The sequence below is a fragment of the Diachasmimorpha longicaudata genome, chromosome 5 (assembly GCF_034640455.1).
Source record: "Diachasmimorpha longicaudata isolate KC_UGA_2023 chromosome 5, iyDiaLong2, whole genome shotgun sequence".
Classification (NCBI taxonomy): Eukaryota; Metazoa; Arthropoda; class Insecta; order Hymenoptera; family Braconidae; genus Diachasmimorpha; species Diachasmimorpha longicaudata.
This window is the reverse complement of record NC_087229.1, coordinates 7766687-7788276: the sequence shown is the minus strand read 5'-3', so window position 1 is coordinate 7788276 and position 21590 is coordinate 7766687. Positions and strand designations below refer to the sequence as shown.

The following is a 21590-nucleotide window of genomic DNA, read 5'->3' as shown; positions in this document are numbered from 1 at the left end:
CTTCAGCAAGGTGTTATGATTCTGAGCAAATTATTTTGACTGGAACTTTTTAGGCTTTGACATACTCTAATTAGGGATAAAAAAAATTATTTCTGACAAGATATTTAGTGGTTGTGCCCTCACTCCACCAAATTATCCGTAAACGTGAAAAAAAGTAACTGAACCAGTTTCTAACGAAGAAATTGCGTCCAGCAGCGCTGATATCTGATGAAATGTCAAAAGTTCTCAGCAAAAATCTGAAACGTAGTAATGAATATCTATCACAGCGCATATATTTAGCATTATGATATTCAACTGACCTCATTCCACTTCGCGGAAGTGTTTTTCAACAGTCGTTTACATTTAAAAATGCCAAATTTTTTTTTTTTTATTCAATTAATTCTCCTACGACAGCAGTGACATGTAATAATGCAGACGTGGTGCTACCGTCAATGACGGAATGAAGAGATTTTACGATCAATTATAAACTTCTCCTCTAGTTGCAGAAATTACTCATAAAAATTATTCTCGTTACTTTCGCCCTAAATTCTTGATTGTGCGAATTTTACAATCTGACGGGATAATTCATTTGGGCAATTCTTGCTCACGGAATTTGGACAAATAGAGTCGTTGCATTTTCAAGCGTCATGCTCGTTAATTAGACTTATGTAAATGAGATTTCGTTGAAAGTCAAGTACTAATTGTCGAATGAGCACATATTGTTCTAAACTGCGTTAGACTTGTTAAATCAACACAATGTTAATTTTAATTTACTGTTACTAATTTTTTTTACTCGAGATGATGACCAATGTAGTTTAAAAAATTTTGAAACAACTCTAGATCAATTCATTTTTGTACCGAATTTCATTTAGAAACTGAAGCATGTAAAATAAATTTGCAACAAATAATCTCTTCTGAAACCCCTCCCCCACCTCCCCGCAACTAAAATAATCTCCAAAACCAAAAATAAGATGAAACACCTCATTACGTTTCACGTTTCAATACAAACTCGTCCCACTCTGACATTCCCCCCTCGTTAAACTATTTTTAAACCCTCTCTAAAATCCCAACTATTTGTTATACTTTGTGGAATAATACGTTTATGTCCTCATTACACCCTTCCCCTTCCCTCTGACGTCCAAAAAGTGATTGAAAAAATTATAGTACCGCCTTCAGACACTTAGCAACTGCTAAAAACCGGAGAGGTCTATCGCCTCTCATTTCTTCCTCTCACACCATTCCAATCGAGAGCCGTTAATGACCGGTGTTGCCCCGCTTTATGCCTCCACAACTACTAATGATCGAATTCTCTATTTTCCAGGTTGTCCGAGGTCCCAGTGGAGATTCACTTGGAGCCCATAACCACCACCATGAAATCTAAAAAATTTTTTATATTCAATAAAAAGCTACGATAATCACCGAGCTATTTTTTTCCTCTTTTGGAATCTTAATTATAATTTTCAACCCATGAAAAAGATGGGTAAATTTCCGTAAAAAGAACGAAACTCGTTGGGTTATCAGTGGCAAATGTCTCAACAATCGTATTTACGATTGATGCGTTTAGTGGTGAGTGAATTGTGATGCCTATTCCATCGTATGTAAATGAAAAACATTTGTCCAGTTCAGTGTGGAAGACCAAGCGTGAATTCATCGATGCACGGACGTTTTAAATTCACTCGAGTGTGGAATAAAAACAAACTTAAAAAAAAAAAAATTACACATCTCCATGGAATAGTGTGTGGAGAGGGTGTAGGGGGAGAAAAATGGTAAAGGATAGAAACTGTGGAGAAATAATAATTGATGCGACGTGAATGATTGTGATCGTTGCAAGCACATTACGATTGGATTTAAGTGGTGGACAGAGAGGAGTGAGTTTAAATACTGGGGAGTGAAATAAAGAAAATAAATAACGACTCGGTGGTAGGGACTGGTTGTCCGCGTCACCGGCCCAATAATCTCACGACGTTACTGCCTGGCGTTGGGAATAAATCAGTGAAAATAGTGTCCATGAAGCGAGAAGATGAGGACACGGAAGCTGACGGTGGCGATGGGTCTTGGGATAGTGATTATCATCGTTTTTATGATTATCGTTACACCTGGTGGGGGACAGGTGACAAGGGGTCTTGAGAAAAAAGGGGGCAAGGGGGTTGTGAAGATAAGGAATAAAACGGACAAGGGAAAGTATGAGCCGGAGAACATCGGGGGTAAGGACGACGACAAGGATCTTGGAATGAGAAATAATCCAACCACCAACTACACCAGGTTATTATCATTATTCTTAATTTTTTTAACGCCTTTAATGATTTGTGCAGATAATAAGCACTCCAAGAACACGAGAATAATTATTCGGTTGAATTTACCAACTCATTTTGATTTTTTAATAGTCAGATTGTATGAAATTTTAATGAGAAAAAATTTCAAAACAATTTAAGGGAAATTTCAACTGAAAATGTTCAACAGCGTTATCGCTCATTCAATAATATCAGTCAATGATGTAGACAATTTCGTAGTCATTTGTATTGTGATAATCAATCAGTGTCTTCATTAGGAGATATCACAATAATTTACCATTTGTCTTTAAATTTCATTCACTAGCGCATTGATAAACACTTAACAAAAATTTAACGAACATTATCTCTTAATTTCGATTAATACGTTGTCGAAATTCATCAAATAATTTTCTTTACGTAATAAATTGGTTTAGATAGTTTTGTACTGCGTTGGGTTTGTCAGAGAAAATGCCTGCTATTATCTTGCTGAATCAGTTATTATGCAGATAATTCAGTATTTATTGAGGTGTGGGAAATCAACTTGCTGCATTTTAACACTTGCTCAGTGATTTGATTTAATTTTGTTTGCTTTGAAGTTGACTCTCTCCAACTTTCCTCTCTATTTTTTATGATATGCCTCACGTTTCGGAGACTTTCTTCGGTCATTTCTGCAGAATAAATATTGGTGCAGTTGAATTCAGTGAAATGAAGGCATTGGTTTGAAAGTGAATCACTAATTTGTAGATGTATTTAAAAGGGATAAAGTCAAAAGCGATGTTGATGTGATTTTTTTGTAGAAAATTTTACGGACTACGAAAAAAAAATCATTGACACTCGTCTGTATAACGTGAATATCACAGTGCTTGATTATTCCCGTACATGAACTTCTTTCAGTATTTTGTGAATTGCGTGACGTTTGCAATTTATTATTTGACATTACATTTGGTAGTTCCTTCAGAATAATAAATTGTTGCAATCGGTCTTTTTTTCCCATTAATGTCTATCATGCTCTGATCAGCTACTGGAACATTTATTCCAGTTTTATTCTCCAAAACAGTGATAACACAGAATGCAATTCTAATCGAATTTATGTCCTTGATAATTATGTTAAAATGCCAGCTGCGTGAGCAACTTTCATAATGATTTTTGTTGTAGAAAATTTAATGGAATACACAATATTTCTGACATATTTATCTCTATATTGGAATATTAGAGATAGCCAGACAGTGACACAGCTCAAGTACATAGACCATTTATCCTAACGAACGATAGACAGACATTGTATTACAGTTTTTTGAGATATACATGTTTACTTCTATCGAAAAAATTATGTCTCGAAGATTTTCATACATAATCAACATTTGTGAAAGTTGTTCCTCATACACCCAGAAACCTATCTCATAAAAAATATGATATTTTTCAACGCAAGTTCTGTCTTAGCGTCAACTAATTACTTATGTTTAATGTTTTAGCCCAAAGAACGGAAATCTCTCGAACGTGACTGTTCACCTGAACACAACGGTGTCCCCAAATACCACCACGATCCATCGTGAGTTTCATCGTGAAAGAGACCGGCCTCTGAAGAATATCACCATTGGTGATGGAATTTGTCACAGTATCGATATTCGAAATTACATAGAACATTTGGAGATGCTGAGACCGTGTCGTGTAATCGAAGGATTTTTGCAAATTGTTCTTATGGAGAATGTTGAGCCGAGAACGCCGATTAAGCCGTTTGAGCTACTACGTGAAATCACGGGATACTTGTTGCTCTATCGTGTGGGGAGTATCAAGAACATTGGACACCTTTTTCCCAATTTGGCTATTATTCGAGGGGATAAATTACTAGCTGATTATTCACTCATGGTGTATGAAATGCCCACTGTTCAGGAGGTAATTATAATCATTGCCATTGTAATTTATAAAACTCACTTGTAACTGTGTCATGATGAATGGAGCACGTTGATTCAAGGTCTATCTTGTCTGCTGCTGACATTGATGAACCGTAGGTCAACAGAAAAAAAAATTGAGTCAGGTGGAATCGCCATGATAATCATGACTATCGAATATTTGAAAATTCTGTGAAGGCGTAGGGAACGTGACATTTTTATCCTACACTCGACAACAAATGCCACCCAATTTTCTTCATCAGTTTTTCCTTTTTCACATTTATTGTAACATTTTTATTGAATTCATTGTACAGCTACGATTGATCGATCTTGAGTCCTGTCACGTACGATCAATCATGTATCTATATGATTCTTCATTGTCTTCTCCCTTTATCAATCTATCATTCCCACGCAAAATCAACGCATTTCGTGGCTTTTCAACGAAACCGTCTGGTCTCGACCCGTCAACTGAATGGGTCAACTGTCGTTAATTAGTTAAGAGAATTAAATTATCCTCAGCATTCTGGTCCCTTTATTCATTCCGTCTCTACATCTGTTATGATTACGGCGCAATAACAAAAACAGTGATGACCGCTTTCACTTCATTTGAACACGATTAACTGAGCTTGTTTTGTACTTTGTTTTTCAGCTTGGGTTAACAAAGCTAACGAAAATAGCTAGAGGCGCTGTGAGATTGGAAAAAAATCCAGCTCTGTGTTTTGCGGACACTGTCGACTGGTCGCAAATTGTCGTTGCGGGTACTAACTTCATCAAGGATAATGCAAACAAAGTCTCATGTCCAAGTAAGTGTTGTCATCTTCATGAAAAAATGAAATATTGATCTCGATTATAGTTCGAATTTCACGATCAACTCCCATTCGTTTCTTTATTAGAAAAATTACCAAAAACTGAAATTGTCCATTCAACTAATGTGAGAAATACGAACAATTTTACCCTCTAACAATGGCATCCAGATAAATCTGTTGAATGGCCAGACAAAAAAAATTTGAAAATTTCGAAACTGGAAGTGCTTGCACAGACCTAGGGGGTCACACTGACTTCAACCCACTGTTGCCAACAACATGAATATACCAACAAACCTGCCCACTCGTTTCAAACCATTTTCTCCCTGCAGATGAATATCTCCCTTCACGGAAAATAAAAATTTATAGACCAAAAGATTATTTTCCACACTCGTTTACATCAGCAGTTTCGAAAGCCCCTACATAACACAAGAATTAGCATTTAAATTGATACACAGGCATTGCTCAAGGGTAAGCAAACATGCGTTTTAGTTCCTCAACAGATTGAGCTCAAGAAAATTTAGCGAGGCGCATATTCTCTTATCATTGAGAGTGATAAACGCAGAAACTTGCTCTGAGAAAATGTTAAAGGAGTCCCGCTGGGTTACCGTTTGTCGGCTCAGTCATGACTTGCTGTTTACATTTTGCCGTATTTAATATTTTTTTTTTTTGCTTCACTTGCAAATTCCAGGCTGCTCTGGATGCCCCGGTGGCCATTGCTGGTCGACCAGTGTCTGCCAGAGAACAGAAAAACCAAAGTGCCATGCACAGTGCCTCGCTGACTGCACTGGCCCGACCGAATATGATTGCTACGTTTGCAAAAATTTTACCCTCAATGGAAAATGTGTGGAGGCGTGTCCCAAGCATTTGTAAGTATTTCATATTTTATTATATCGCATACAAGTGATATCCGGCTTATATTGTTCGTCCATTTTTTTGTCAAACTATATTTCTTCCATCGATCGTGAACTGAATTCCCCCAGGCGGTGGTATACATAGACCTTCTGTTGGCCATTAGCCACCCGCAGTAAATTCAACCAGAATTAGTGTAAATTTGAATAAAATTGTTTACATCAGTTCGTGACGTAAAATTTTTATTCGCTTTTTACGGGCTTCGTAATGTAAAGTTCTGTACGAAACACGCGCTATATAAATTTTCTGACTCGTGTGATTAAAAAATTTGCTTGCAGCTAATTTTTCAACCCTCACACTTGTCAGAAAATGTTTCTGCACTTGTTGCGTAATACAATATTTTTATTGTACACAGAAAGCTATAATACGTTCCGTTACTGTTCAGGAACTGCTTTCAAATGTACATTTAATCATTTTTTTATTTACTAAAAGAAAAATATTCAAACACAGAATTTATTACAATGGGGAAAGGACTGGTTATTCAATACAAACTGTTGAAACATTTCCTTGACGTAGGATTTAAACGTCAGCTGGATAAACCTCCTCATTAATTTATGCATTTTTTAAGTCGTAAAAAGTACTTATGTAGAATGAGTTATGTGGTGTAAAGAGGATCTGATGAACTTCAATAACTCTTTTATATCTGCCTTTTAAGGTTCTCGTATGTTGCGATAAGACGGATTTATTGAGAAATCGAATAATCGTAAATGTTAGACATCAATTTTAATAAATACTTTGAGTTAAATTTTATTGGAATTTATGTCGGTTTGGATGGGGTCACTATGATTATACGCACTTTTAAAATCCTGTTTTATTATTATTTTATAGTGGTGGCTTTCGAAACGACAATGAATTTTTAATTCAAATGAGATAGCGAATGTAACATGATTTTCTTTCTGCATAATCAGTTTAACAAGGTATTAAAGGTCTCGACGACATTTAGAAACATTGACTTCACATTCATGCTCAAGTTTTTCCAATAATTGCATTAGAAAATTGATTCTTAATTAATGAATTTGTGATATCCTGCGATTTTACCTGTGATTTGTGGGGCTGTTCCAACGGGTATTTCTCTAGCTAAAAAAGTCACATTCAATTTTCTAGATACTCACACGTATCTCGAAGGTGCATAACGAAGGATGAATGTCTGAAAATTCACGATCCCCAATTAAACGGGGAGGACGAGGTGAAGAGACGTCCATTCGAAGGCGCGTGCATAACCGATTGCCCTCAAGGCTATGAAGAGGCGATGGAGAACAACAACGTGAGTTAAAGTAGTATATACGTAACTTAAATTTAGAAGATGAAAATCTGAAATAAATTTTCAATGGAAATTGATAGAAATAAAAATATTCTGGTTCGTGCTAAATGGCCAGTTGAGTATTATCTACAATAATTAATTCAAAAGTTTCAAAATAACAGTCTCACGAGAAAATGAGTAGTTGAAGGTTGAAGAGAAGATTACAACGCAGAAACAGTGTTTAAAAATCGAACAAAAGTAAATTAATGAAAATTGCAAGGTAGTACAACCATGCGAGGAAAGTTAATATTTTTGGAACGTCCTTGCAACATCAGATCCGTAATATTAAGGTTATCCTTCATTCGATATACCTCTGATTTCAGCCCACATGTCGTCGCTGTGAAGGCTCCTGTCAGAAGATACGCCAGGGAGCAATAATCCGCCACATATCGGATGCTCAAAAGCTCAAAGGATCAACAATGATCAAAGGCTCTCTAGAATTCCAAATGCGCAATAGTCATCCCTTAGTGATGCAAGAGCTGGAAGACGCATTTGGGGATGTGGAGGAAATAACTGGATCACTAAAAGTGACTCATTCTTTTCCTATTACGTCTCTGAGCTTCTTCAAAAAACTACGAATAATCAGGGGTGAAGTATTAGACATCAATAACTCAAGTCTAGTTATTCTCGACAATCCGAATCTCGCGAGCTTATTTCCGGCTACTCAGGACGTGCAAATTTTAAACGGACGATTGTTTTTCCATTACAATCCGAAACTCTGTTACTCCAACATCACGAGCTTCGCTAAAAAGGTGTGTAATGTGATACTCTTCTTACTATATCTCTTTACAAGCAGTAATTTATTTATTTATTCAATCTTTGATTTCTTATTTTCAAGATTCATTCATTTTTTAAAACAAAACCTGAAAACGTTATGAAAATTTTTATCAAAGCTATTAAAATTGGAATTTGACCTTTCTCACAGGTGGGTATAACTGACCTTACTGAGATGGAGGTTCAGCCAGAGTCAAATGGTGACAAGGTAGCCTGTGACACAACAAACATTCATCTAGCTGTCACCGAGAAAGGTCCAACCACAGCGACCTTTGAATGGACAGTGTACGTCCCCAGCAAAGACCAAGTCCTCCTGAGCTACCTCCTTAACTACATAGAAGCCAACAATGAAACAGTGAACGTGACCCACGAAAATAACGCATGTGGTCACAATAAATGGCACATTGTCGACGTCGACATACCAGACAAAAATCCACCTCGTGGTCTCATTACGCAGTACGTCTCCGACCTGAAGCCCTACACACGCTATGCAGTGTACGTGAAGACCCTCTCAGCACGAAGTAGAAATACACCAAACGGTTTAACCGGTCAGTCTCAAATTCTCTTCTTCCGCACTGATCCTGACGTGCCATCGCCACCCACCGAAGTCACCTCCATTCCGAAGAGCGAAAGCAGCATAAACATAAGCTGGGAACACCCAGAGCAGCCAAATGGGCCCATCGGCTACTACATAATAGCCGGTTACCTCCGATTTCACGACTCAGAGCAACTCTCCACCCGCAACTACTGCACATATGGCCTTGAGCCTGGCCAAGGGCTGGAAACTATACGTGAAGTCAGGATGAAAGCCCCCATTATCATCAACGATGACTGTTGCCCGTCGGAAATTCTTCCGAAGGACCAACGCTTTGGGATTTACTGTTCAGCGAACACAACCATCAGTTCAATTCCCCAGGAACGAAGGAACTATTGTCCATTTCACAGTTACGAGGATAACAATCCTTACTTCATCGGTTTACGAGAAAATCCATCATCACTATCGTGGAGGGACATAAAGATTATCGAGGCTGGAAAGGACATGTTGGACAACAGAATAACAAGAATCTACAACAATACGTATTACTCGTTTGTATTCAATGCTAGTGCAAACAGCACTTCATATTTAGTGACGAAACTGCGTCACTTCTCCTCGTATACAATATCTGTGGCAGCATGTGGACTGAGACACAGCAATGGTACAAACCTGTGCTCCACTGTAGAGTATACAAATGCAACGACCTTGAAACGAGAGCATGCTGACGATGTGCGTAATTTTAGAATTCATGTATTGAACGCAACAATTGTCACGATCTCGTGGGAGCCTCCGAGAACTCCTAACGGTCTAACAGTCGCCTATTACGTGGATTATGGGCCTCTCGATGTGAAAGATGCCACGAAAACCTCCACCTGTATCCCAGCATCCCTATTTCGTGGAGAAATGGTCATAAATAATTTGAGCCCTGGCAGGTACAGTGCCAGGGTTAGATCGAGATCGTTGAATGGAGATGGGACGTGGTCGACTGAAGTTGAATTTTTTGTCGGTGTGCTAGTGGATCACACCTTGACTATCGTCACGGTTGTCGTCAGCTTCATCCTCCTGATGATTCTCATTGGGAGCTGTTTATGGTTCAGACACAATCAGAAGCGAAAGCTCCAGGAGAAGCTTATTGCTAGTGTTAATCCGGACTACATCGAGTCAAGGTACGTGAGAGATAGCTGGGAGGTACCTCGGGAGAATTTAGAACTTCTCGAGGAGCTGGGACTCGGAAACTTTGGAATGGTGTACCAGGGAATCTTGAACGGTGTAACGCCAGTTGCTGTCAAGACTATTCCGGAGAATTGCAGTGAGAAGGATAAGAACGAATTCCTCAATGAGGCTTCTGTCATGAAGAATTTCTCGACTTATCATATCATCAAATTGCTTGGAGTTGTTTCTGATGGTGTTCCTCCTTACGTCATCATGGAGCTGATGGAGAATGGTGATTTGAAGACATATTTGAGGAGAATTAGGGATACTCCACTGGTGCCTGATACTTCCAGGATCATCAGGATGGCCTGTGAAATTGCTGATGGTATGGCGTATTTGGAGTCGAAGAAATTTATTCATCGGGATTTAGCAGCGAGAAATTGCATGGTATCGGCGGATATTGTATGCAAAATTGGGGACTTTGGAATGGCCAGAGACATTTATGAGACTGATTATTATAAGATTGGGCAAAAGGGACTGTTGCCCATTCGTTGGATGGCACCTGAGAATCTCTCCGATGGGGTATTCACATCTGACTCGGATGTTTGGTCTTTTGGAGTAGTTCTTTGGGAGATTTTGACTTTGGGTGAGCTGCCTTATCAAGGTTTCTCAAATGATGAGGTACTGTATCATGTACTGAGAAAGGGCACTGTTAATATACCGAGGAATGCTCCGGAGGTTATTCTGTATCTCATGGAGAAATGCTTCAAGTGGAGACCTAGTGAAAGGCCTACTTTTATGGAGATTATCGCTGAACTTGAGACTTTTATTAGCCAGGACTTCTGCGAAAACAGTTTCTATCATTCAGATGAGGGTATTGAGCTGAAAAATTCTGGACTGAAGAAGGTCTATCATCATGCTGCACAGATCAGGTTTCATTGGGGAAATGAAACTGCAAGGTGGGTCAAGGACTTTGAGGATAATGTTACGTTGTTGGATCAGACTAAGGCGGGGACGAGTAGGGGGAGAATTTTCAAAAATGGATTTCAACATTTTGGAAATATGCCCTTAATGGAGGATGTTCCCTTGGATCGGTGATGAGAGGGGTTTTTGTGGGGCAGTGGGGAGGAGTCAAGAGTGAGGAGTAAGTCCATGAGGATTCTAACTGTATTTTCACAATTTTTTCGATCTTATATGGCTCTTAAAATTGCAACTTCATTTGATGAAATGAGATTACAATGCCAAACCTACAATAAATTCGAAAGTCAGGTCTTTATCGTATGCAGCCCATGATTTTATCGAGGAAATATCGTATCGGTGTTAAATTGTATACTTGCGGACTTAATCTCCAGGACTTGAGCATCAATAACACACTGTATAAAATAATTATTCTCAGGGCAATTCGCCACTTCGTGGGACTAAAGCACACGGTGCATAATAATACGTGAAAGTACTCACTGAAATCGTCAAAGGGCGTTTGAAAAAAAAAATAATATCGAAGTAATCTCTTTGAATTAATATTTGAATGGGGATCCGGAATAAAACCCCAAACCCAGGTTGAAATAGTTATTTCTATGCTTTAACATAACTCGAAGGAAATATGCAAAGTTTAAGTATACGAGAGTGCGTGGGTCTAGTTGCTAAAGCTGAACCATCCAACGATTAGTTTAAGTAGAATTATTAGATTTTTTTTCGTCTTAATTATTATTTTTACGTTTTCTGGTTTCAGAAAATGAATTTATTTTTCGCGAAAGTTTGAACTGTAAACTTGTCATTCCTCAAACAGGGCCAATTTCTATTTATTTAGTTTTTTCGAGGTAGTTTTTTTTTGCGGGTCGAGGTGAATTTACTTTTCACACCAAAGTTCCTTATTTTGTTTCCCGCTTGTAAATAAATATGGAAGTGACAGCGTGGAATTCAATTATTGAAATTTTTCTCTCTGTGGTGATTACGTTCTCATTTCAACACTAAACTAAATGAATAGTATTAACAGAACTTTGTTGAGGATAATTCAGGAAATAGCATCACAAAATATTTTTATTTTTAAAACAGTATACGACAAAAATGACTGACATTTGTTCTTAGAAAGCTCATCCTCTAGACAATTTCACGTTCGAAATCTGAATAATTGAATTTTCACGTTTCCTCACTTTATGCAGATAATAACACACAGCAGAGAGACCCAGAAAGTGGTGATTCAAATGCCGCACAATTTAATTGGCCTCTTAGGTAGTCTCGACAATGCAATACATAGGATACCGTCATTTGTGTTCTCACAATTGTTTTTTTCTTCGTCATTATTGCTACTGAAGAATGTTAATATTGAGATGAATACAATCATTCATTATTCGTGTTTTTTTCTTGATTATTTAACTCTGAAAGCTGATGAGCTTACGTCTGTAAATAGTTCTGTAGTAGTGATGTGTCGATGACTGAATAATTCACAATTTTTCTGGTTAATTCGATCAATCGTTGATGAAAATGATAATGTTCTGTCTAAACAAAATTAACTTTAAGAGATTTTATATTTATATCTTGAAGAGGAATATTGAATGATCAAATTGACAAATTTTTCGTCACTCGACTGCTGTTGTAATATGTGCAAAAACTGTTTATTAGTATTTACTGTTTTCTTCTAGGTAATTTTTTTCGTATTTTACACGAGAGACAAATAGGGGATAATTATCATCACATCTCATCGTCAGAGTATCACATGTTATTGATATATCGTTTAGTGGGTGGCGTATGAGCGTCTTATTATTTCATCAGTGATGAATTGACGTAAAGGAGTTGAGTAAACGCATTACTTTCAGCATAAAAAATTGGAATTCACAAGAAAGACATATAAAGACTCGGAAAATATTGTCGTCTCGGTTTTCCGTCATTTCATCACAAAAAAATATAAGACGCAAATATACGGGTTCCCAAAAATACCTTGTAGCCAAATTGACTAAATCCCAGAAAAACCAGCGTAATGTTAACGAAATGATTTGCAAAGATTGTAAAATACTACTGAATATAGAAAATTCGCGAGAAAAAAAATCAGAATTTATAGACGTATATCACAATTATGATGTAAAAACGATATAATATATTTTAATCATAGTCAGTTTACCTTAAGTTTGATAAGAACCACAACGGCCACTCGGTGCCTTAAGGCAGGAATTGTCATTGTATTTTATTAATTTAAAAAATAACTCGGAATAGATGGAAACGATGAACCTTCTGTTGTCGGTCCAATTTGAAAATTAATATTACGTTTAGGTCGAATCGCATGAATGGAAAGCAATTGTCACGAGCGAGTTGACAATTAATAATTGAGTGACATGATTGGATTTTGTATATTACTAAATCACAAGAACTTATTGTTACTTTCCTCTCGATTACCTGCCATCACATATCATTCAATTTCAGTGAAGAAAAAGAGTCGGTTACGAATAATCGAAATGATGGGAAAAAATTGCAAAATTTTAATCAACTAAAAGGCTAATTAACGAGTGAATGATAAACGCACAGGTTTCAAAAATTGTCTCGTGTAAATACACATACACACTCTCTCTATAGAACAAATAGGTAAATCTTAATTAAGTCAATTCCCATAGGACAAAGTGAATCCCACAAATAGCAGAAACTGTTGACAAGAATTTTTTATACAAAAAAAAACAACAGGTGAACTGTTTTTTACTGACTAGAAAAATCCTGATTCCCATGTTTTATGTTGAAATAACAATTATGTGGAGAATCCGTGGCTCTTGTACCTCGCGAGATGTTTCATTAGTTGTGTTAGTGTACTGTATAGGTGGTGTGAGATAAAACTTATTTAATTTATTGTTTAAACATTTTTTTTGGAAGGAAATAATACAAAAATTGCAGATGAGTAATTGAGGGTGGAGATCAGAGCTGCAGGAAGGGATTCAAAGGTTTCGAGATAAATGTTAATTAATTTGCTTGCGGAAAATTGATTTTTCTGCCAATAATTTTCTTTAACATTTTTCCATAAACTTTACAAGATATGAAGATCCCCTTCCGACGTCCCTTCCGCTGTTCATTGTTCTCCACTGAAACAACATCAAGAAGCAATGTTGTACCCTATAATTTTGGGTAGAGTTGAGAAGAGTAGGAGAGGAATAGAACTTTTTTTGTCCAGAAATACAATTCTTTTCATTTATAGTTCTCAGGATATTTTTTAAATAATTTATCCGGACATTATTTAGTAAAACAAAAGATAACAGCATTTTACGAATATCGTTTTCTGTTAAAAATATAAATTTCTGGAATGTTTTCAAAAAGTTTTTCTATAAATATCGACTCATAAACACTTGTACCCTGCAATGTAGAACAATTGCGTCAAAAAAAGTTTTATTCCCCATTAAACAAAAAATCCTGCCATACCGTGTCTTCCAAGACAGAGACTACAAACTAATTAATTGTATAAATAGTTTAATATTTATGTACCTTTAAATCCATAAGTTAAATTATTATCCCCAGTTCCCCAATTTTTTCTTTCCAAGGTTAATTATTTCACCCACGAGGAATAGTTTGTGTGGGTAGTGGAAAAGATACTGGCATCTTCGTCTCAATTCAGTCGCCAATAATCTTTCATCAACTTTTTTTCAATTATTATTTTTATTACACTTGTCATGGTCTCATCCCGAAGAATTTCCTCCCCTTTCCACTCCCAACACACCGTATACATTACACTAATTTAGTATTGCCGCTGAGTATTATAACTAGTCACATAAGCCAAAAGTTTGTTACTGTCACAGAAGATTTTTTTTTTGTTTTTTTTTCCAGTTTTGTAATAAAGGGAGATATGTGAAACCCTGCTGTCATTGTGTTTTTATTAATGAACCCCATTCATCTCTTTGTAGTCCTTATTTTTGAAAATTTTATTATTTTTTTGCAGCCGTTCATCTCATGATGATTTAATCAATAGCATTAGTACTCTGGAAGCATAGTTAACCGTAACTACATCGTTCCACAATTTCTATCAGTGTGAATCGATCTCAATGCCGTTCTCCTGAAAATTACATGCCAACTGTCCCTGAAATTTCAATTTTTCTCACAATCTCCCGTCACTTCCCCAACCATCACGGGATAATCCCGCGCGATGTGGCTCCAATTCCAGTCGCAATTGATTTCTATACAGCTCTCACAGCGTTAGACTGTCCGGCTAGAATGAAAAAACTTTGCGTCATGAATAATTATCGTCGCTGTAATTTAGTTGAGTGCGGAGCAAATCATTTGAGTCCTTGGAACTTACATTTGACGCAATGAGCTGGTGTTGAATTACACGAGTCGTGATTCAAGCGGTCACTCGATGGGACAGAACAGTGATTAACATCAATATCATCCTGACTTTTCTGGGTAAGTTTATTTAATCTGTTAAACTATCATCATTTATCTGAATTCATTTGTGGAGTAGTCAAAGGAAATGTCTCCAATCAATTTCGAAGGTATTTTCATTTCCCTTTGCGCCTGTGCAACACACGTGCATTTTCCATTCACTTCAATTGGAAATTTTCCATAAAAATGTTCTAAACTCAGCTCTTGAACTATGAATTGTTTAGTTCCATCAACAATTAAATTTATTTTCCAAAAATTTTTACATTTTCAAGCCCAAACTACATTTTTTCCTTTCTTTCTAAACACTTTTCAACGCTCAAATAAAACCGAAAAATTTCCAGTCTCAAAACCCTAATCATTAATTCTAAAATTTTGGGGCCTTCTTACGATCTTCGAAATGACCTTGGTCCCCTGGATAACTAAAATCAAATTGATTCCTCGTGTTCGGCACCTCGCCATGACATAATGCTCATCCCTCCCGAACAATGCCCATCATCTTTTTCTCACAATGCTCATAATAACGTGTCATTGCACCTGTGACCAACGAATCACAACTTCCCCTGTTTATCAAATTGATGACTAAGTTCCATCTCGCCCCCTCGAACCTAACACCGGCACTCGTCCACACACCCACACGCACACATTAAAACAATATTCTCCCCAGAATCAGCGAATGCACGCCATCACCTTCATCATCAAACCCATACAATGATACTAATGTGGCATATTGTCATGTCCAGTGTACCACGTGCAGTACATGTCTTCTCTGTCAGTGCGTTTCGTTGTTTGGTTCTAGTTCGAGTGACTTCAAAAAGAGCGAAATCGGGGTCACTCCATTCATCGTGCGTCGAGGATCGAAAAATTCATTATTGTCATTCGGCGCTATGTTGCGTTTTGCTGTTGTCCTTTCCCTCATCTGTGGAGTTTTTGCCATTGATTGCGAGGAGCACGATCGCAATGGTAACTGAGCGATATTGATTTACTGATTAGTGATTTCTATTGAGAAATTTTTCGATGTTTCATGAAAAATATTATTCTGATTCTTTCCAACAGAGACCGAGGAAATACAGCTGGGAATCGTCATCTCGCCCATCATGACGGCCCAGATGATTCGGGAAATCGGAATTTATTGGAAGAATTCAAAATTGAGAAATGGAGATACTATTGGACTTTACGAGGATCATCCCGGCGCTGCTACTCTGCTGGTTTTTGAATTTCGACCGGATGTCACTCATGGCTTCAAGAAGACTGGTATCAGTGCCGATTTCATTCCAACTGCCAATTTAACGTTCGAGGAAACTTGTTTAAGTAAGACCAAGTATTTTAGAGCCGATTGCAGTTGACTAGGAGTGCTTTCGGGAATTTTCCACATGAATGAATAAATAAATGATGTTATCTATTTAATCTCATTTGATTTTTTCAGAGTATCACGTGAATTTCGTTCGAAATAATACAATAATAAAATCAAATTGTTTATCGACGCATCCAACGTGGATGGCCCAGCGTAAATCATCTCTGGAGAAATTGAGGATGAGAGAAATTTTTCTGCCAGGAACTCATGATTCCGCTGCTTACGCTAAACATGAGGGCTCTCAGTTTTCATTGATTGTTGATAAATATACAATTACCCAGGTAAATATTAAATATTCTTGAACCGCGAAATGATGCCTCTCTCTATCAATTTTTTTATCGTATGCATAACTTTTTAATGATTTATCGGAATGTCGTAATTGGTTATTGAATTGCAACCCAACAACTCGTGATAGAATTGAGAAATCTATTTTTTGCTGATCCACATGCTTAATATTAAGTGACATTGCCCTTGTGATAACCCTGAAACAGCGATTAGACTGCAGATAATGAGTCTGTCACTGCGGAATTATTTTAGGATGAGGATGTGCTAGCGCAGTTGATCTATGGTGCAAGGTATTTGGATATTCGAGTCGGTCGATACCCGAATCATCAGCATGAGTTTTGGGGAAATCATGGGCCTTTCAGGATCGTCCCTCTGAAATTCGTCATCGATGCGGTCAAGACTTTTCTAGATAACACGGATGAAATCGTTATTTTCGATGTGCAGGAGTTTCCGACAGGTTGGTATTTATTCCCTCAAGTATTTTAATTATTTTCCAATTAGAAATTCGTCATACTGTCTCTGAAAATCCATAGCCATGTCCAAAACCCAATTTTCTTCTTGTCATAAATTTAGAATTAATAAACTAGTAATAAAGAGAGTTTTCTCCAGATTTTTCATTCGTTACAGGAAGTAATGTTGATGAGAAAAAATATAACAATTTTTTTTTGAGAAATTGGGTTGAATTTGATATTTTTCCAGGATTTAAAAGTATGGCAGCGCACAATCAACTAGTTGACTACCTCGAAAAGCAGTTCGCAGACTATTTTATGAGACGACCGACGGGGCTCTGGAAAACGAGTTTAGGGGAGATCTGGGCATCACGGAAAAGACTAATAATCGGATACGACTACAACAGCATTGTCACCAAGAGAACGAGTGTCTGGCCTCAAGTTGCCCAGCAGTGGGGTAATGTACAAACGATTGATGCTCTCTACAGGCACTTGAACAAGATTGAGAGACTGGCATCCGAGGACACACTCACATCGTAAGTTGGTCGGTGATGAGGTGGGAGACAATAGTGAAGTGGTTGAAAAATAAAGAACTTCATCTCCGGATCCAATTGGGGTTACAAGTTATAAAAAAGTTCTTTCGACTCGCGAAAGGTATAGAGTGTTTATTTTACGCACAAGTGATGAAGAAATATCTCAGTGAACTTGAATAGTCGTTTTTCCTGATGTTTTCACTTGCCGCCGCCTACAGATACTAAATATCTACCTTTTAAAATTATCTCCGTAACTCTGACACATTAAACCAATCTTTAACTAGTGCAGACGATTCAAATGATTTCTTTAATTTAATTTCAGGAACCCTCAATCACAACCAAGAGCTGCAATGGCCCAGTTAACACCGACAACCGTCGACGTAATCTTCAACCGTCTCGGCGGTCTTCGTAAAATGGCTGAGAACGTTGATATTAATGTAACAGAGTGGTACAATGAAGAATGGCAGCACACTGCCAATGTCGTTGCTGTTGATTTCATCAAGGCCACGGGAATTGTTGAAACCGCCATCGAATGGAATGACAAACGCGCCGCTGGATGCTAAAACCATTAGACTGATGATCTCACCTTCAGTCCATCCAACTCATCTCACGTACAAATTTCCTCGAATTTTTTTTTATATTTATCCGAAAACAAGCCCGGTGATAAGTTAATTATCTCGTTCTAGCCGAAAAATACAATTCAACCAACTTATCACACATACCTTATCATGTATGCAGGAGTGTCGTAGGTGTAAGGGCTATTCTGGAATTGCCTTGCGTTATACTCCTACACTTCGCAACGTAATTCCAATTTTTTTTTTCATTTGAGTTGCGTTACCACATTGGTATGGGATCACTGATAAGAGGTACCGATTTTCCACGATATTAAAGTGATACATCGATCCTCTTGCATCGCGATCATACCATCCGGCCGGATGCTAATATAATGGGGAATAATGTTCCCAAGGTGACTGTTTGTTTTCACGATTATTATCGAGTGCAGAATGTCGTTAGCTGGGTTACTGCGATGTTCAATAAACGAGATGATTCAGTCTACCTGCAGATGCCCAACAATTCTAGCTTTATTTGTTAATTATTTATTTAATGAAATCATTACGATATTTTGAGAGGATGATTTGGGTTTTATTGGGATGTGTTACAGCAGTGACGAGTGATTATGTTAATTTTTACGTCAATGACAACAGAGCTGGCAATATTCTGGCGTGTCCCCAGGATAAACTGTGCACACCCATCGATTATTGTCGTGATATTTTGTCATTGGTGAACGAAGGGACTTTGCCAGTTCACAGGTGATTTTTTTTGTTCTCTTGATAAGGAAAATCTTGTAATTATGAAGAATAAATTTGATCATGACATGAGACTGAGGAAAGTCGTGGAAATTAAATGTAGATTTCTTGTTAGTTTATCAAGACTTTTCATTCTGTAGATTTCGACAGGCTGTCTGTGGCTACATCGGTACGAATCCTAAGGTATGTTGCAATAATCCCGGAGATGTGAAAAATAATCCTTACGACCCAAGGGCATTGGACCCAAAAATGGAATGTGGGAAAACGTTAGTGAGAAGTAATGTTGTCACCATTGGGTCTTTTCCATTTCTTGCGAGGATTGGATTTATCAGTGAGTGCATTTTTTATCGTAATTGGCTGTGAAAAGTGGGCATACCGTGACGTAAATTTTCCAAGTCTTTGATAATTAATTTTTTCCCATAGATCTGAGTGACGGAACTCTGGCATATCCCTGCACCGGTACTATTATCAATGAAAGAACTATTTTGACGACCGCCACGTGTGCGCTAGCGACATCGGAAGAGTATAAACTGTAACCGAAGTTTCAGCGTAACTATTTATCATTCCTCAGGAATTTCCATATTTATAAATTATTATGGTCGTTAAAACTCATCGAATAGTCAAGAAAAAATTTCCCCTAAATTTTTCCTTAATTCATTACTGCTTCATAGCAGGCGCAATTTACCCGTAATTATTCATTGATCCTAGGCATTCAGTGATTCTTGGGGATTTCGACACATCAGAAAATCCAGACTGCAATCCTCTGTTCTGCGCCCACTGCGCTTCATCCTACAACATCTCATTCGTCATAAAACATCCTAATTTTGAAGCTGGAAAATTCGAGCGGAACATCGCTCTAATCAGACTAGACGAGTCAATCATGTACACGTGTGAGCAATCATGATATTTATAGGAACGTACTCGTTCACGCGGAGAATTACGATACTTGATGCCATTACCCCTTTAAAATTTTGAAATTCTGCAGGTCCATGGGTTTTTTTTCATAATTGAATTACCTTACATACCTTACGTAATTGATTAAAATTAAAATTCCTGGATGCTCCTCTGGAACAATCTCTAAGTACAAATTTCCAATGAGCGCATCAAAAATCTTGACCAAAATCATTTCACATCATTTAATCTGCGTCAGAAGTAATGGAACCAAATTTTTAGTGACAATTCAACCAATTTGCTACTCGGATCGTACGTACATCACAGTGGGGAGTCAATCGACCTTAATTGGATGGGGAAGTGTGTCAAACGACAAAGAACAATCGCCGCCAGTTCAACAGTCACTTTCAATGCAACTCCTACGACTCCAAGACTGCGCTGAATTTGTTAATCAAGGGATGAGTGTTGAAATGTGCGCAATTGGTAGACAAAACCCGTGCCCTGGATTCAGTGGTAGTCCTTTGATAAAACGAGATGGGAACGGTTACACAGTGGTAATTATTCCACTCCAATTGCAGCTTCAATTTACAGGAAAAATGGACGAAAAAGAAATTTCAATAATTTGTTTTTATTTCTATTCCTTATATTTAATTTCCATATCAATTAATCATGAGCACTTTCCCCGGCAGATTGGAATCTTGTCATTTGGTGCGACATGTGAGGTCAACAAAAATTCACCCTCTGTCTTCATCAATGTCCAGAAATATACGAGGTGGATCGCAGAGAATTCATGAAAGCGTTTTAATTAGTTTTTTAAATAGAAAAATATGTTTTATCGGGTTGGGAGGGTACTTGCTACTTGTTGTTCTTAAATATATTCAAATATTTTCCTCTCGTCATCTCTTTGGCTTCTTCCAATCCAAGCTGATAAGCTTCGTCATGGAGCTTCTTCACCTCGGCGATTAAACCAGTTACTGTCAAATTTCCGAGCTCTGTAAATGTCATTCACTTATTGTCAAAATGCGGATATGAATAAATGTGGTATAATAAAACTTTTGTTTGCCTTTTTGCATTGTCATTGCATTATATAAATTAGAATAATTCGATAATGATCAACAGATGATGAACGATGGTACCGTTATCATGCGTATAACGGAGTCAATGTGAAAGATGAACTGTCAAATATTTTGACACAAAAAATATATCGCTAACATACACCATTGATTGCTCCTCGGTAGCCTCTGAGGCTCGATAAAGAGGTTAAAACAACAAGAGCAGTTTACCATGACAAAAAAAATATTTACTCACGATGTAACTGATTAATGTCATCAGACGTTAATGCTGTAGACCACGAAGTTTGGTCCGTCGGTGGTAGATTCTGAGCAATGAACTCGTTCACCCCTGGAACTTGATAAAACTCTTAAAAAAACAATCCTCATTCACTAACTAATTAAACATGCACACCTAGATGAAGCTCACTTTGTTCGGGCCATAAATCGGGCGAGGCACGATCTAATTTTTCTAAGCTCATCAGGCTCTCCTCAACACACGCCAACTCTGAAAAGCACGAAAAAAAACAAAACAAGTCAGGACATAACCTCAATTTATGACTGCAAGTGACTTAATTCTCCAGTTCTGCGAGAAATTCACTGATTCCGACTTTCACACAGATACATTCCCGGATATTCGGTATAATGAGCGTTAAATCTTGATTCTTTGGCATGAAAAAATGTTGAGTAAATGATTTTACCCGTCGTATCGTTTTGAGGATCGTTTGTCGCCATTTTCTTTGCGCGCCACACATCAGTGTGACT

General features: G+C 37.5%; 4 protein-coding genes and 1 long non-coding RNA gene across 12 annotated transcripts in view; 3 read left to right on the top strand and 2 right to left on the bottom strand.

Annotated features, from left to right (window-relative positions):
* Positions 1 to 14435, top strand: part of LOC135162878 (insulin-like receptor) — a 23361-nt gene extending 8926 nt beyond the window's left edge. For both annotated transcript variants that reach the window (XM_064121793.1, XM_064121794.1), the window contains exons 2-8: positions 1301 to 2241; positions 3722 to 4142; positions 4788 to 4941; positions 5633 to 5810; positions 6958 to 7117; positions 7477 to 7905; positions 8079 to 14435. In XM_064121793.1, coding sequence (XP_063977863.1) covers positions 2000 to 2241; positions 3722 to 4142; positions 4788 to 4941; positions 5633 to 5810; positions 6958 to 7117; positions 7477 to 7905; positions 8079 to 10712 — 4218 coding nt within the window. In that variant the 5' untranslated portion in view covers positions 1301 to 1999 and the 3' untranslated portion in view covers positions 10713 to 14435. The remainder of the gene's footprint in view (positions 1 to 1300; positions 2242 to 3721; positions 4143 to 4787; positions 4942 to 5632; positions 5811 to 6957; positions 7118 to 7476; positions 7906 to 8078) is intronic.
* Positions 12383 to 15757, bottom strand: LOC135162885 (uncharacterized). Its single transcript, XR_010299032.1, has 2 exons — positions 14878 to 15757; positions 12383 to 14787 (listed from the first exon to the last, which is right to left on the bottom strand). It is a non-coding gene; the product is annotated as an uncharacterized LOC135162885 (long non-coding RNA).
* On the top strand, positions 14824 to 18959 carry LOC135162880 (PI-PLC X domain-containing protein 1-like). Of its 2 annotated transcripts, none has more exons than XR_010299031.1 (7): positions 14824 to 14981; positions 15757 to 15920; positions 16014 to 16268; positions 16384 to 16592; positions 16849 to 17053; positions 17296 to 17699; positions 17901 to 18037. XR_010299031.1 is itself a non-coding variant. In XM_064121795.1 (7 exons), exons 2-7 carry the CDS (start codon positions 15845 to 15847, stop codon positions 18139 to 18141), a joined length of 1272 nt encoding a protein of 423 aa, XP_063977865.1. In that variant the 5' UTR covers positions 14824 to 14981; positions 15757 to 15844; the 3' UTR covers positions 18142 to 18959. The 2 variants fall into 2 exon arrangements, 1 of the variants encoding a protein (XP_063977865.1); XM_064121795.1 differs by having other exon boundaries at positions 17296 to 17581; positions 17901 to 18959.
* On the top strand, positions 18683 to 20671 carry LOC135162881 (chymotrypsin-like protease CTRL-1). Its single transcript, XM_064121796.1, has 6 exons — positions 18683 to 18888; positions 19026 to 19216; positions 19309 to 19417; positions 19594 to 19775; positions 20059 to 20330; positions 20466 to 20671. The coding sequence occupies exons 1-6, from the start codon at positions 18683 to 18685 to the stop codon at positions 20568 to 20570; spliced, it is 1065 nt and encodes a 354-aa protein (XP_063977866.1). The 3' UTR covers positions 20571 to 20671.
* LOC135162883 (protein lin-52 homolog) lies at positions 20389 to 21590 on the bottom strand. Of its 6 annotated transcripts, none has more exons than XM_064121805.1 (4): positions 21527 to 21590; positions 21241 to 21333; positions 21085 to 21195; positions 20389 to 20768 (listed from the first exon to the last, which is right to left on the bottom strand). In XM_064121805.1, the coding sequence occupies exons 1-4, from the start codon at positions 21558 to 21560 to the stop codon at positions 20632 to 20634; spliced, it is 375 nt and encodes a 124-aa protein (XP_063977875.1). In that variant the 5' UTR covers positions 21561 to 21590; the 3' UTR covers positions 20389 to 20631. The 6 variants fall into 6 exon arrangements, with proteins under 6 accessions (XP_063977875.1, XP_063977876.1, XP_063977878.1 ...); XM_064121806.1 differs by having other exon boundaries at positions 21085 to 21183; XM_064121808.1 differs by having other exon boundaries at positions 21085 to 21177.